The 16600-nt window shown below is 43.8% G+C and overlaps 1 protein-coding gene across 5 annotated transcripts in view; it reads left to right on the top strand.

The window, feature by feature from the left end:
* Positions 1 to 16600, top strand: part of abr (ABR activator of RhoGEF and GTPase) — a 94488-nt gene that overhangs the window by 52330 nt on the left and 25558 nt on the right. For all 5 annotated transcript variants that reach the window (XM_061752535.1, XM_061752537.1, XM_061752538.1 and 2 more), the window contains 6 exons: positions 805 to 924; positions 1075 to 1150; positions 1249 to 1353; positions 3807 to 3881; positions 11029 to 11126; positions 11211 to 11342. In XM_061752535.1, coding sequence (XP_061608519.1) covers positions 805 to 924; positions 1075 to 1150; positions 1249 to 1353; positions 3807 to 3881; positions 11029 to 11126; positions 11211 to 11342 — 606 coding nt within the window. The remainder of the gene's footprint in view (positions 1 to 804; positions 925 to 1074; positions 1151 to 1248; positions 1354 to 3806; positions 3882 to 11028; positions 11127 to 11210; positions 11343 to 16600) is intronic.

Here is a 16600-nt window from a genome sequence, read left to right as displayed (position 1 = left end):
ACTTGAAATTGTGAAATGTTCAAACTTCCGGTTCGTGTCTCGGGTCAAAAGGACAAGCGTTAGGACCGTGGCAGTAGGAAAAAGTGATTTGAAGCCTACAGTAATGTTGCCCTGAAGGGGAGCAGAGAGTTCCCGCTCTCCCGCTCGCGGCGAAGCACGTCTGCTATTTCTAGCCAGAGGAGCGATGCATCTGATAGTGCCCTGACTCTGACTCACAGCTTCCTGGGAAGGATATGGCTATTCATGTTCCTTCGGACCTCCAAGAATAAATAGCATGTAATAATAACCATAATTAACACACACACGAATTTCAGACATTCATGGGCGGTCCTGCAAAATAGGAAGAGGCCACTTCAGGGTGATACGAACCCTGATGCTTTTCCTTTGGAATTTGAGCAGTTTCTAAACATTGTCCACAATGAAGAAGGCGGAATAAAGTGTTTTGAAAAGGTGTTACGTTGCATGGAAAAAGATAATTACCACCTCTGTACAGTATTAAGTGGTTGTGATGTTTTTCTGGATTCAGAGACAAGAATAGAATTCTTGACCCACCATACTGATGAATCATTTCAACATGCAAAACGTCGACTGTAGAGTCTGGCTACAGCAGTTCTTCTTTTTTTTTTTTTTTTTCTTCCCCCAGCAACAACTTCGGCTTTTACAGCATTTCCACTCATGGGTTTTTCGTTTGTTTTTGTTTTCCCTAATATTTATTGGTCATTTTAATGATCTTGTTTTGACGTCCTTGAATGTCCTAAAACTTGTAGTATTATAAGAGTGATTCTGATCATTTTGGTTGTTTAGAAAGCACCAAAGGGTCAGAACCGTGTGGAGCGTCTGAGGAAGAAGATGAATGAACAGGAATCTTGGCTGCTGCTCCACTCCCCCACGATTCCTTTCCGCCTTCATAACAAACATGGCAAGGTAATCGTCTCCGCCTGCTGTGCCACACGCACCATTCAATTGCTGCAGTGCTCCAATGTTACCACTAGATAGAGATATATCCCAAGAAGTGACAAACGTTGTAGTGTTTCAGTTTGGTTTCGCTGACTGTGTCATGGTTCTTTTACCCAGAGCTACCTGTTCCTTCTCTCCTCTGATTATGAGCGGTCAGAATGGCGGGAGAGCATCCAGAAGCTCCAGAAGAAAGGTGATGCTTATTCAAATACAATTGTTGCTCGTCCCTGACAACAGCGCAAAAAAGTGCGCATCCAACTACAGCAGTGTGTGCGCTGTGTGTGTTTTCAGACCTTCAAGCATGCGTGCTAAGCTCGGTCGAGTTGCAGGTCCTTACTAGCTCCTGTTTCAAACTCCGAACTGTCCACAACATTCCTGTCACCAGTAATAAAGATGGTAAGACACACGGTCGTATAAATGGATTGTCCCGCTCTTTCAGCTCTGTCACACCGACACCGCTCTGCATTCCAATTGAACATCGGCAAAAACGTCGTATAAAGCGCGTGCGGCCGAATGTGGGTTCCAAAATGTTTTGCATCCAGGTCCCTGGCAATCACACTGCTGTGCACTGTGTCAGTGGTGTTTGTTTTCACTGCACATTCCCACGTTGTCGTGCTTTCACGAGCCACGACTGACATTAAGGCCGTCTGGTCGACCTCCTCTGACATCCCTCGCTGCTGCAAGCGTATCTGCTTTCACACCGTCTCGCTCTTGAACATACACAAAACACCCCCCACCCCAAAGTCAAATCGAACAGATCACCCTTTATTCAAATCCCCAACTGAAACCAGCAAACATGTTTGACTCCATAATGTGTACCGTAATTCACGCTTGAAATAAAATGTCTGCTTCGAGCAATCGAGTCAAATTCCGTAATAATAATAATAATAGAACAAGTCTGAAATTTTTTCATCTTGTAACGTTACTTATTTTAAAAAAAAACATGGCTGACCCCTGGAAGCTTTGTCTCCCTCTTCTGGCTTTTTGGCATTTTTTTTTTAAAATTACAAAAACATGAAAGACCACTAAATGCAGAGTTCATCTAATGTCTTCACATTACCCAGTGCAAATAGAGACATTAGCGAAAACAATCAAACACACAAAAACAATGTTCACCGCATTCTCCGACTATTGTGGTCCTCATTTGTTTCGTCTCGCCTGTTATCACTGCCTGATATCTTTAAGCGTCATTGTAGGCGGAGCTTTTTTCTGATGTCAATTGATTGAATCAATTGAACTAATTTATTGTAAAACTCCGGCTGGATGACTGTTTAGCACATCTGCCTCACAGTTCTGAGGACCGGGGTTCGATTCCCCGTGTGGAGTTTGCATGTTCTCCTCATGCCTGCGTGGCTTTTCTCCAGTTTCCTCCCACATCCCAAAAACATGCGTGCTAGGTTAATTGAAGACTCTAAATTGCCCGTAGGTGTGAATGGATGTTGTTTGTTTATATGTGCCCAGTTCAGGGTGTAGCCGGCCTCTCGCCCGAAGATAGCTGGGCTCGATGGATGGATGGATGTAAAACTCCTGTTTCCCAAGTTCAATGAGAACTTAAGATGACTTTGAGAGGTTCTTGTGTCGTTTTGCGTCTCGTACGGGTGGTTTCCTGCATGTTGAAACACTGCTCAGACTCCGTGGCTTAATATCACGTCACTTGACTTTTGATAGACTATCCAGCCATCCATGGATTTTGCAAAGCACTTGTCGTCATTAGGGTCGCAGGTGAGCTGGAGCCTATCCCAGCTGACTGGAAGAGAGCTGGGTCCACCGTGGACTGGTCTCCCGACAATCTCACACAACCAAGCATTCAAACTCACGTTCACATCCATGGAAAGTTTTGAGTCTTCAGTGAGCCAAACATGCATGTGGGAGGAAACCAGATTACCCGGAGAAGAGTCATGCTTGGATCTCCTGACTTTAAGGCAGAAGTGCTTCTTGACAGTCTAATCATTAGAAAACACACACACACACACACACAATGACATGGACCTCACGGAGAACAGTAGGGGTTCAAATTGAGACCAGCTGGCAAAGGAATGTTCTCATAATTAACTGAATGGATAACATTCGAGAGACCCACTTTAAGGCCAAAACTGGAACTCTGATCTTGTTACAGTACTTCTATCCTGCGACTGAAACATTGTTAGTTAATGACTTTCGCTTACTATGACTTAACTATTTTCAATTTTTCAAACTACATTAAGTGAATTGAGTCAACGACTTGTTCGCATGTTGCATCACGGTCCGAGATTCTGTGTTCGAGTCTCGGCTTGGGCCTTTTGATATCGGATTTTCACCTTCTAGGTCTGGGGTCATACCCCGCCTCTCGCTCCGTCACCTTAGATAGGCTCCAGCTCACCTATGACCCTGAACAGGATAAGCGGTTGAAAATGGATGTGTCACAGCTCTCTGGCCACCTCCAAGCTGAACATTTGAACCCTCTTCCTGTGTAGGTCACTCACACAAACAAAGCTGGAGTGCAACCCCTACATAAATTCGTAAATTTCAACTCCAAGGGCCACACACACACACACACACTTGCACCTGGTAACCAGCGCAGTCGTTTGGACATATTATGGAGTCACAAAATGAGTCAGTTGCTCTGAATTTTGGTTACATCTGAGTCACTCGGTTGGTTTTTGTGTGCAATTCTCAATTGGAAATGGAAAGAATGAGTGATACCTGCATTAACATGGGCTCAAAATCTGGATCTGTGCCATCGGTGTTATGTTAGACAAATGAGCTGAGTCGGAGTTTCTTTACGTGACGTAATGTCTCGATGTTATGCGGAAGAGTGCGGTCCTATAAAGTTAATGCAATTAAACGCAACGTGATTCTTCTATTCCCAGATGAAGAGACTCCAGGCCTGTACGGCTTCCTTCATGTGATTGTCCACTCTGCCAAAGGATTCGAGGAGTCAGCCAGTAAGTCTGACAGCAAAACAACTTTTGTTCTCCACCACACTTGTGCGCACACTTCAGCTACGCGTACTTCTTCCACAGCCGCTATAGACAGCATGCTGACACACTTGAGCTCGTCAATCACCGTGTTGCGCACATGCTGTTCTCATCAAGCGATGGCCACGTAAAGAAGGGAGAGTAATGCAAAGACAGCTAACAGAAAATGGACAGAGAATGTTGGACTAAATAGTGGAACACTCAATAGAATGTCTTCCCCCCCCCCCCCCCGTCCCCCAGACATCATGATGTGTGTGTGTGTCTGTCTGTCTGTCTTTTAGCCAGTGGGGTGTTTCCAAGCCCGCACACAGGCTATTTCAGATGTACCAGGAATGGGCAGCTGGCATTTCAGTACACATTGTACCCAGTCTCTCTCTCTCTCTCGCTCTCTCTCTCTCTCTCGTGCGCGCGCATCTTCACACAAACACACAGATTGAATATCTCGTAACTCGACAGGGCAAGACGATTTCCTCGGTTAGCGTGACAGCCGCAAGTGTAGGAAAGTCGCCTGCAAGAATGTTCCTGGTAACGGATTGGAGCGCGATCTCTTCAGAAGGCCTGTTTGATCCTTAGTAGAGCGCAAAGGGCTGACGTGGTTACCAATGAGGAAATATCTGATGTACTGTGTAATCCATAGTAAGGCTCCATGTTCTCCTCATGTCTGGAGCAGTGATAGAAGTTGAAGATATTGTTTGCGTGTATAATTTGTCAAAAGTACCAGTTACAGTATTCAGCTCAATGATGGGATGCCGTTTGGAGTTGTATGTACTTTGTCAGCAGCAATGTTGTTAGAGGGGATTTAGCGTGGCTTTTGCGGTCTCCGTCGTTTCCACTTGAGACATTTCCTTTTTTTTAAACAGCCACACTTCCTGGACTATAAAAGATAACACATGAATGTGATTAGTGGCATTACACATGGTATGATTATAGTTAGCACGTCTAATGACTGCAAATAGCAGCCATTTTTCGGTTCAGATTTTTGAGTAGATGTGTATTCAGCGGTAATCGTGTCACTTTCTCCCTAGCCCGCTGATTGCGAAATCGCACATGCATATTGTAAAAATGTGCATACATTTTTGCACGTCTCTTTCCCCTGGGAACAGGCTTTTAATTCCACCCAGGGCATAGTAGTCAAACTGGGTCACAGAAGCAGGAGCTAGGAGTTCAATCTCCCCAACAGTGACTCCCGTATTATCTAAAAACATGACCTAGTAATTCGTGATGGGAAGTTTAGCTTTTGTTTTATTCTGTGTATGAATCCATCCATCCATTTTCTGAGCCGCTTCTCCTCACGCGGGTCGCGGACGTGCTGGAGCCTATCCCAGCTATCATCGGGCAGGAGGCGGGGTACACCCTGAACCGGTTGCCAGCCAATCGCAGGGCACATACAAACAGAACACCATTCGCACTCACATTCACACCTACGGGCAATTTAGAGTTGTCAATTAACCTACCAAGTATGTTTTTGGGATGTGGGAGGAAACCGGAGTGCCCGGAGTAAACCCACGCAGGCACGGGGAGAACATGCAAACTCCACACAGGCGGGACAGGGGATTGAACCCCGGTCCTCAGAACTGTGAGGCAGACGCTCTAACCAGTCTTCCACCGTGCCGCCCTGTGTATGAATGCCAAATGTTGTTGCAAATGAACTCAATAAAGGTAGACTTGGCGGTCCATACACGACCCCAATTTAAAGTCTACATCAGGGGATTCAGTTTGTGGTGAAAAATTGTATTGAACTGATTGTTTATTAACCGGGTCATGAAGCAGTTGAGGTCAAATGGAGTGCACTACTTAACTACAACCAGAAGATGTACTAAAGACCCTTTTTAGTCTAAAGAACAACACAATGACACAGAAGTTGAGACCTAATTGATTGAACTTTCCCCAATAGTCACAGAAAATGTCAAATGCCCATCGTAACGGGGCTTTGACGCCGCACTTGTTTTCCGCTGCGTTGGATGGCAGCCTGGCTCAAGCTTGCCGTATTTTGTCCCTGGCTGCTAAGCGACCGAACAGGAAGTGGCCTGTGAAGTAGGCTGCGGCTGGGCAATATGGATTTGTCACCTTTGCGAAAGGCTGGGGCTTTGCTTTTAGTGAGGAGGAGGAGAGTGTTTCTATGATTATAAAGGCACGGCAGGATCTTGGGGAGTTCAGACTCCTCCGTGAGCTACAGCCATTTGTAGACCGCTTCAAGGTGTTTCACAAAATCTCCTGCTCTTTTCACTCGGAAATGATCCGCATCCGTCTCTTCTATTGGATGCGCCATCTGGCGTCACGGTGACGCTGCACCCGAATTGAACATTCCTTCTGTGCATCGAGAACCGATTGGAACCGGGACTAAAGTTCCGGTTCTCCCGGAATCGTTCAAATCTTAAAATTTCCGTTCCCAGTTTTGATGCCTAGTCCGCGAACCCCGAAAAGGAAGTGGCGAAAACCAACGAAGAAGAAGAGCGTGCACGAAGATGCTTGTGCTTGTGCCCGACGGCGGCGAACAAAAGTGTGTCTTAACTTTGTTCAAATGACTGACCAGTCGCCTCAGTGCAACACTTGGAATAAGATTGTTGTGCAAAGGTGTTTCACGATGTGTAGTGTCTTGACGCGCTCCGAGCCTCAGCCGGAGCTTCAGTGAAGTCAACTCTCAGTCAATTGGGTGAGTGAAACAATAAAATACATCTATGCCAACATTGAGACAGCTAACAAGGTAAACGGTTGGTTGCACTTTTGCACGGATGGCTTTTAGCGTTTGTTTGAGTCTTCAAAGCAACGTAAGAGCCGATGAAAGAAAACAAAGCTTAACATTGAGCTAAAACTTCCCCCATGAATTGGGACAAAATCCACATAAACGTTGTCTCAGAGTATCACAAACACTAACCTTGTGCCTCATCAGTGGGTAAGGGAAGGAATCAATATTTTATAGCATTTGGTTCCATGCATTAAAAAAAATGTTTTTTTTAAATCACAGGTGCCGTGTGAAGTTACTTTTCGTGCCAAAATGCTGAGTTCCGGTGTGTACACTTCAAAATAAAAGGCTACAAGCTTAAAACGGGAAGTCAAGTTAAAACTGGCACATATAAGCAAACCGTTTGACGTGATAAAACAGTCCCAAATAACAATTTTAACAATGCTATATTTAACTTTTAGCTGAAACCTTAATCGATTATGAAGTCCATTGGGACTGCCTTTTAGTTCACAGGTTTGATAGTGATACTGGTCAGAAGGAACCCCGATGTTCATTTTAGTCTATGCTGCGGGCTGCTAAGTCATTTCCAATTAATCATTTGGACACCCTTTATTTAAACCATGCCAACTTTTTTGACACAGCCCCCTAAAAGAATGTGAATCGAAATAAGGAATCGCTCAAATTCAAACGATGCCCGACCCTATAAAATGAATGAAAACAATGTGTCCCCATGGGCACATGATTTCACTTCTAAACCAATTCTAGCCATGGCTGCATGGATTGCTCTTTGTTGTGTGTCATGCTTTTATTAGTTTTCCAACAATTCAATTATGACTGTTCGCTAAGAATTTTCAGCAGGGTCGACGTAGCGACTTAGTGGATGGCTCTTCAACCTGCAAATATGCTTATTCGTTGAACTTGTCAACTGATTCTGTCAAGCCTTCATTTGACCCAGCATTCAAAACAACCCCAGGCAAAGATTAGCATCCAGTTTTAGAACACACACCGAGGCTACAGCCCTCAGTCAAGTGAGATGGAAAAGGATGGTATCCATTAACCTCTGTATTAAGGGTTCAGAGACCCCATGCAGACCAAGTCATCCTCCTCAGAGTCAGCCTTTTGTTGACCTGCCAGGGAAAAAGAAATTCATGAAGTTCCAGGCCACTTTTAGTTTGTCCTACTTCTGTGTGGACGCATTTTTTATTTTTTATTTGTTTTACTCTGGCCTTGTTTGAGTTGAATCTGGGCACAGAAACCCATTTCAGATGGTGAGAAACATCCACAGACCCTCTGCCTCAAACACAACACTCGTTTTTCAAATGTTTCTTATGAATTTAATTTGTACTATGGATTTTAGGGGTCCGCCAAAATGTGACAGTCAGCTATGAACTGTCAGTTTATTAAATGTCTATCAAAAATATCTTGTTCTGTTTATTCAATATCTCCCACGTGGCCACACAGAATTCCCCCTGCAATGAACTTCCCTACGATCATCAGCACTAATCTTCTTCCCTCTGAGTAAGTAAATATGGATGCTGAGAAAACAAGCAAAGGAACAAGACCAGATGGTTTATTATGTTGTACGGTCCTATTATTTTTGTGAACACGTGTGACTTTGCGGCACGGTGGACGACTGGTTAGCACATCCGCCTCACAGTTCTGAGGACCGGGGTTCAAATCATGTTCTGTGTGACTTTGTTCGCATATGGGTGACATACTGTAGTCGTTGTCTCTCATACCTTCTACCAGGCCAACTTTCCATTAATTCTCATTTCTGTATCGCTCCCCTGCGCTATCGTGTTTTTTTATAAGCGATCATTTTGATGGTTTTTTTTTTATTAATTTTTATTTTTTCTTTTTTTTTTAACAGTATACAGTGGTACTTCAACTTATGACTTGTGTTTTCTGAGATACAAGCCTTTGCGCGGACGAGTTGCGAGCAAAAACTTGACTTACGATCCTCACAACAAGCAGCAGTTTTACAGATCGTAAACAATTCTTCCAAAAAATAGGCCAAATGCTTGCTCCAAACTTTTTAACGCCTTTTCCAGTTTAAGTTGACTGGAAAACTAAATGTAAAACCAAGAGAATTACACATTGTGTATGGAAGCAAACAGCACATGACTGTCTGACGAAGGTCCGCTAGCTTAATGCTAACACACAATGCAAAACACCTTAGTTGTTGTAACCCTTTAAGCATTTAAATAAAAACTGTGCGGCAACAATGCAGACAGACAATATGACAATACTCACACAGGCATATATTCTTTATCCTCTGCACAAACCAACTAATATTAAGGCATCTCACTGAGTGGCTGTGAACATCTTTTTGTTTATATATATATATATATATATATATAAATGTATGCATGTTTTGTACTGCCCCCTGGCAGCCAAAGCGTGCACACCAGATGGAGCCGCACAATGAATGCCTGTCATGTCGTGATGACAAACTCTTTAAATCTTTGCATTTTTTTTTCTTTAAACAAAGTACAATACTCTAGATTTTCTTATGGCATTTGCATTCATTCCAATGGGGAAAAGTGATTTGAGATATGAGTGATTTGGGTTATGAACTTGGCCACTGAATGAATTGAACTCGTACGTCAAGGTACCACTTTACTGAGCGTAATGCCTTTGCATGTGGAAATGGAGAGCCACAGTTCCCGATGCACTTGTCAGCCATTTCGTGAATGCAGTGAGAACAGTAAAACGCAGTGCGCACACTCACGTCAAAGCTGGTGTCAGCCACAGCTCTCACAAAGACACTCGCACCCAGACTTGCAGACGTCACACACACACTCTTAAAGGCACATGCATGTACACAGACGTTACAATACATAGTTTTCTCTATGCATTTTATGCTTGCAATGTGTTTAAATGTGTATTTTAAGACGTTCTATGTGTGTTTTAATATGTTTAAATGTGATTAAAGCGTCTGGGAAAGGGAAACTATTTAAAACATGCTTTTTATCTGTTCTCTCTACATCGCAGATTTTCACTTATTGCGGGTAGGTTTGGACCGTATCCCCTGCGATAAACGTGGGTTCACTGGGTAAACACATTTTCTGTCAGGCTTACGCATACACACACAGCTTCCGTCAGCGGATCTTTCGCTCAATCTTGGCAGCTGCGCTGGCGGAAGGTCGAGCCGTACGTCTTTCCATCCATCATCACGTCAGGTGGAGTCTAACCCGAGGGAGCAGGTCCAGGCTACGGGACGTATAGACACTTTCCAGACAGGCGGCACCACAGCCTGCAACAAATGCTACAACAGCACATTTAAAAAAAAAAAAAAAACACATATTAACCAATATAATTGCTCCGTGCAAGAGACAAGAGTGGCCACATCCCAGGAGAGGGACTGTCACTATATGAGTATGAACAGTGACTGGAAATTCATGTCCTTCAGCTCACAAAATACAATATATTGACATTTGAAGGACTTCTTCAATTTAGGCAGCAAATCTCTTTCTCCCTTTTTTTTTTTCCCTTTTTTTTTTTTTTTTAACCATTTCAAACATTTTATTGTATGTTTCTTCTTTGTGACAGTGTTCAGATGTGGCTAACATGGATATTTAAAACTAAAAAGCCAGCCCACATGTCACTTTTAAGTCTCATTGCTTTTTCAGCTCAGTAATGAAGGCGCTTTACTTTATTAGTAACCTTAGTGTCATTATATGACCTTTGTTTGATCTACGGTGACAGCATTACGCTCTATCTAGATGTAATCTAATGACTAAATATGATCTCATGAGAATATAGTGGGATATGGTATAAAAAGTGAAAGAAATATATTAAGGTCAATATGAACATTGGGTAATAACCAATCATTTTGCATATTGTTAGTCCCTCGTGACAAGCATTACACCTTTTGCATCTTATCAGCAATACAAAGAAAAATCTTTTCAAATGAGATTTAAAACGAAACAAAATCTGTGATAGCGCCTTGAAAATACAATTTCTTAGTAGTGCACAAAACAGATTTTTGGTCTTGTGTATACTTTGCTAGATTATTAGGTAGATTCTTCTTCTTTTTTTTTTGTTCTTCCACTCCCAATATTTACTTGCCTTTCTTTTCATTGCCGACCCCAGCTGCTACATCATCATTTCTGATGTGTACCTCACAGGTGTACAGACCGAATGACAATGGAGAGCGCTCAGTCAAACTCGCCATTTGCGATATTGTCCATACAGAAACTCAATGTTTTTCGATGCACTTCTATATTTTATGATCCATTCAAAGTCCTATGATAGTAATAAAATGTCTTCTTAAGTTATCAACTAGCCCCAAATGTTTGTTTTCTACGATAGTTTTTGTACAAAACCCTGCAAAATACTCTTGATTTATTTATAATGGATTCATTTTGATAGGTACATAATGACGTTATTGTGAGATACTATCTGTTTACCGTCTCTGTTTCCTCCTAGATCTGTACTGTACTCTTGAAGTGGACTCTTATGGATACTTTGTGAGCAAAGCTAAGACCAGAGTCTTCAGAGACACTACAGAGCCTCAATGGAATGAAGTCAGTCTCCTTCTATACGTCTCCTTCAGGTTTTCGGCTTTGTCACGCAGACATTTTATTAACCTTCCTCACGTCCTTCAACAGGAGTTTGAGATCGAGTTGGAGGGATCCCAGTTCTTGCGAATCCTGTGCTATGAGAAGTGTTATGATAAGAGCATGCTCAACAAGGATGACAATGAGATTGTGGACAAGATCATGGGCAAAGGGCAGGTTCAGGTAAGATCAAAAATCCGGACGCCTCTGTCCTCTTGGGGAGATTTCCCAACATGTGGCTCATCTTTGATTCGCCGTCCAGCCTCTCGGCACAATGGCGAGGTTTTGTAGCAGTTGGCCTCGAATTGCACCAGTCAGAGTAATGGTGTCTGAAAGCCAGTCGAGTCAAATGGGGTTTCCCCTGCCTTGTTGTGAGAAATGCACCATAAAAATCCCTTTTGGGGCTCTGTAAACCCTACGCTTACTTATTCCGCAATGGAATCTTAGCGGTTACTTGATGGAGGCAAACTGCTATTCGTCTTTCCTAAATAATGAGGTGTTATGCATGCGTTTTCCCACAAGGGAAATATTGGTTGGTCAAGTGAAGCCCGACTCCTGTCATTTTCCCCTCAATTGGAGCAAATTGCAGCTGCTGCCGTCATATTCACCTCAGTCGTCAATGAACTGAATTGAAACATTTAGCGGGTTGTTGGTGAACATGGATGTTACACTTGCTGCCCATACTCAGAGGCCCATATAAGTCAGTCAAATTAGTTTGTTTGTTGCTTCAGCCATCGAGGTGACAGCTTGCCAGCAGAAAAAACTGATTTGTGTGGTACTAGACTGAAAGTGGGGCAAACGTTCGATCACCCACATAAGTGTGTATAAAGGGAAAGATTCAACTCTAAAATAACGCCTTTGAGTGTGTGCGCTGCTTCTCATGAAATGTATTTCAGTTTAGAAAACAACTTTCAGTATTTCCTGTTTTCTCTGCGCTGCTTATCGCATATCTTCGTCTCACTTTTGAGTCACACTTTGTATACATTCTGGCTGCTGTTTATACACATTCAATTCACATGCTCCAGTCGCTATCTTGACCTCAGGTTTAGTCTAGTGTGACGATACAAACGTATAGTAATGAGGATTCATTCAAATTACAGTGTGGCCTGTAAAGTTGAATACTGACGTGGCCTCATTTTGAGAGACAAATTCAACTCGACAAACTAAATCTTGGAATCACGGTAAGTGTTTTGCTTCTTTTCTGGCCTTTTCACTACTCCCCCCCCCCCCCCCCCCCCCCCCCCCCCCAAAATTAATGGCCAACTGCAGGCAGAGAAGAAAGGAAAGTGGGATCACATTCAAAGTAGTAGCGCTTCAGTATCACCACACGTGACATTTGCTCCTTATCACGTTTAAGGTTAAACTGTTCCACTTTAATCATTACTTCCTGTGGTAAATAGTTTCGGGATACAAACAAATCTGAAGTTTGTTCGTGTCCTGAACGGTGGAACCGGTTATGTTCCACCTTAGAGGTTCCACTGTATATCACCTCCTGTCATATTTGTATACTGTGCTCCTTTTCGTGGTTGCAGATTCGATCATCTACGACAGTAAATCCAACCTCTTTTAGTACGAGACAAATGTAGCTGGGAACATCCACTTGTAGCCAATAACAGAGAGGGAGGGGAGGAGAGGGGGCAAATAATTACACCACATGTTTGAGACATAAAATAAAGAGGGAGAAAGAAGGAGAAGGGAGTGCCATGTCCCAGACCCTTGAGAGGGTGGGAACAGTGTGTGCTGGGAAGGTTTTTTCAGAAACAAAATGATTCACATTTGGAAAGGATTAGGTTCTTAGTTGGTTTTCAAGTATCGTATGCGGTAAAACTGTCAAATACATGAACATTTTGTTGAGTATTGTCATCCATTGTCATCCTGTTGAAACATGAGCCTGGGGAATTGTAGGTTTTCCCCAGTTTTGGCTTCAAGCACCGATGGGTTCAACATAACGACAGCATCTCGTACTGTTCCAGACATTTGTCTGCCCTGAGTGTACATGCTTTCACTCAAGCTGTTTTTTTTTTTTTTTTTATGAAGTCCAGTTTAGAAGAGGCTTTCAATGTTTTGCTTTCCTCTCTAGAGACATTCCCGCTTGTGGATTAGTGATTTACCATAGATGGGCATACTGGGCTGGAAGTTCATATCAGCTCTCCAGGTTGCCAGTCAAAGGAAAGAGCTGTCTCCACTCTCTGATGACTTTGGCATTTTGCCACTCATCTCCACTCGGCTGTAGGCTCTGTGTAAACACAGTGACCTTCCTTATGAATACAAACGCTACACATTTGGAAACTTGAATGGCGCTTAACAGAGCACAGACCTCCGCCATAGCGGTATTGTTTTTAACAAAGGTGAAATCAAATTGAGTGTGTGTTTTGAATTTGTCCTTTAGCGAGCTATTTCCTGGTTCACAGGCGGGTGACATTTTTAGAATTTCTGGACTACGTGGACAATTCAGTTAAGGGCATCGTGACTAAGTGAATGTGCAGACGGGACTGAAGCAGTTTCAAGTTTCGTGCATGAATTGCGTTCCCCAGTGACTCAAAATAAAGTTCTTCCTTGGCGATCCCAGCCTTGTCCCCGGAGGAGGTGTTAGGAGGTTAGCAAATTGGGATCGGGAATCATTTAGGCTGACATGATCACTGGCACCTGATTTGTAACTTTGATGCTAGAATACAACTACAGTATCATAAATATGGGTTGTTGGGTTGGTTATCCACCACCATGGATGTCAAGTTGCTGATGAATGAACATTGCTCTACATTCTCTGAGTAAAACAAACCAAAAAAGTCTCTGTGCTTATAAGCGCACTTGTTCTTTCTCAAGCACTTAGCAAGTTGTCCCAAGTGACACAAGAGTGTGATTGCCATGCTTTTCTTCAGAGGACAAGTTGCATAACTGTTCAGCATCTGAATCCCAGAGCTTTTTGTAGATTGCGAATCCATCCTATCGCTTAGTGTCCGCAACGCTTTCATCTGGGTAACCCGACCCGATTGGAGCCTCCCTCTGGGCTCTCCTCTTGAAGCTTTTCTGTCTTGTTTTATTCGGGGTCACGTGGGTTGCCTTTAAAAGCCGCCGGTGACCTCAAATTGGCCTTGGAGAGAAAAAGGAAATACAGGTAATAGGCGTATGTATAAGTTTTAAGTATCAATTGTGACCTGACATGGATTTTGTGTGTGCGTGCCCACACTGTCTGTAAAAAAACGACATTCTTTTCAGTATTATGTCCAGTACGAAGACATGCTAAGTCACAACAAATGATCTGTGTTGCATCCGCAGTTACTGCATGTCCCCAACTGACCTTCATCACCTCAACAACCCTCAAATGCATTTGGGGGTTGTTTTTATTGGCTTGTATTTAGGTTGAGTGCACGTCAAACCCCCCCCCCCCCCCCCCCCCCCAACACCCCATCCCGCACTTCTCGGCATCTCTGCAGCGTTAACGGGCCCCGATAAGCCGTAACCTGACCAGTTTCCCGGAGATAGCGAGAGCCAGATAAGGAAAGGAAAAGAGCGAGAACTGATGAACTTGTTCGCCTTGGGCTTCTTTGAGCGGGACAGGGATGCGCACATTAGCCGACTTTATTGTAAAAGTACGGGTGCAAGGGGGTTGTAAAGTTGGTGGTGTGCATCTGTCTGCACTCTCATTCCCACTTAAGTGCCGTCGTCTTCCCTCGTCATTAAGCATTAGACGCAAGGTTTGACATTTATATGCTTTGTGAAGGTTTTATTGGTGTAAGGCTCTGCATTTTGGCTAATTGCATATTGTCTTGCGAAGCTTCTAGACAAGCTCAGCATATGCGAGCCCCAAGTGCGAACCTTAAGTCTCAACCGAACATTAGGCCAATAACGTTGTGTAAGTAGTTAGAATTGAAGGTTTGCAATTTTGTAATTAAAGCCTGTAAGACCCTAAGACTGCGTGCGTGCGTGCGTGTGTGTGTGCACGTCTGCACGCACATACGCTTTTGTGAGTGTAAGACTGTACGTTCCATGTGTATTAGGGTAATATAAATTAATGTGGCACTCATTCGTTTTTTACCCACTGTCATTGCAAGCGTATGATCGTCATGTTTCCACCCAAAACATTCCCCGCAGTTACACGCACACACACACACGCGTGTGCACGCACACCTGTCAACAACACTAACAGCTTGTGCTATGTGTATTCAGCTTCCCTCCATATGCGCAGGGCTGTATTGTAAATGATGTCAAATACAGCGTGCGTACATACTTTGTTTAATATTAGGGTATGAATATATTTTCTTACAAAAGGTTATACTGTATATATATATCCCGGATACGAGCGGCCGAAATGAGTTTCCTCCGCAGGGTGTCCGGGCTCTCCCTTAGAGAGAGGGCGACAAGCTCGGTCATCCGGGAGGATCTCAGAGTCCAGCCGCTGCTCCTCCGCATCGAGAGGAGCCGGATGAGGTGGCCGGGGCATCTGCCTCCCGGACGCCTCCCCGGTGAGGTGTTCCGGGCACGGCCCACCGGGAGGAGAAACCCGGGGACGACCCGGGACACGCCGGAGAGACTACGTCTTTCGGCTGGCCCGGGAACGCCTCGGGATCCCCCCGGAAGAGCTGGATGAAGTGGCTGGGGAGAGGGAAGTCTGGGCGACCCTGCTAAAGCTACTGCCCCCGCGACCCGACCTCGGATAAGCGCTAGAAAATGGATGGATGGATGGATGTTACCACTACGTTTTTAATTTTGCTTGTCTTTTTGTAGTCTGTCTTGCAGCATTTTGTTTCTTTTCCCCCGCGAAGAAGCTTCACTGTCAAAGCCTTCACTTAGAAATTTGAAATGAGCCGTTTCTGCCGTGACAGATTTATGGCTTAAATAACTACGGTACATGCTCTGCTGTAAACATGGTTCAATCATGGCATATCTTTAGCTTGTCCACTTCCATGCTTTGCTCTCTTCATGTGGTAATTTATATTAGGAATGGGCATTTGAGTATGTGTCCTTGGTTTCAATAGGGAAAATCAATACTATTGGATTCTCGCATATAGGGCATCAAATGATATATTTTATTGGTATTGTATGTCAGCCAAGAGTAAAAAGTCATGTTGAAGTCGCATTTCAGAAGCTGTTCTCCCATCTTAGGACCCTGTGTAACACATTGAAGATGTAAAAAATGCCATTTAAAGGCCAAAGCAGCTCGCCGCCACTGTATTGCTCCCCCCTCACTTTTCCACATTCATCCCATTTGTTTTGCCAACTATTTAAGATTGGAACACACTCTGTCCAAACATAATGGATGAACCTCAGAGATGTTAAAGGAGAGCTGACCAAGTAATTGGTCCTCATTATTACATTGCATAATCTCAAAGAGAGATTGACTGCAGATGTCTGGATTCTGAGCATGCGGCATGTGGGGAGAGGGCAGTTTAGCGAGATGCAGAGGAGGAAGAGAGATGGAATGAGCCCCCCAGATGGTGGCA

The sequence above is a fragment of the Phyllopteryx taeniolatus genome, chromosome 17 (genome assembly GCF_024500385.1).
Source record: "Phyllopteryx taeniolatus isolate TA_2022b chromosome 17, UOR_Ptae_1.2, whole genome shotgun sequence".
NCBI lineage: Eukaryota > Metazoa > Chordata > Actinopteri > Syngnathiformes > Syngnathidae > Phyllopteryx > Phyllopteryx taeniolatus.
This window is presented reverse-complemented; position numbering and strand designations above follow the sequence as displayed.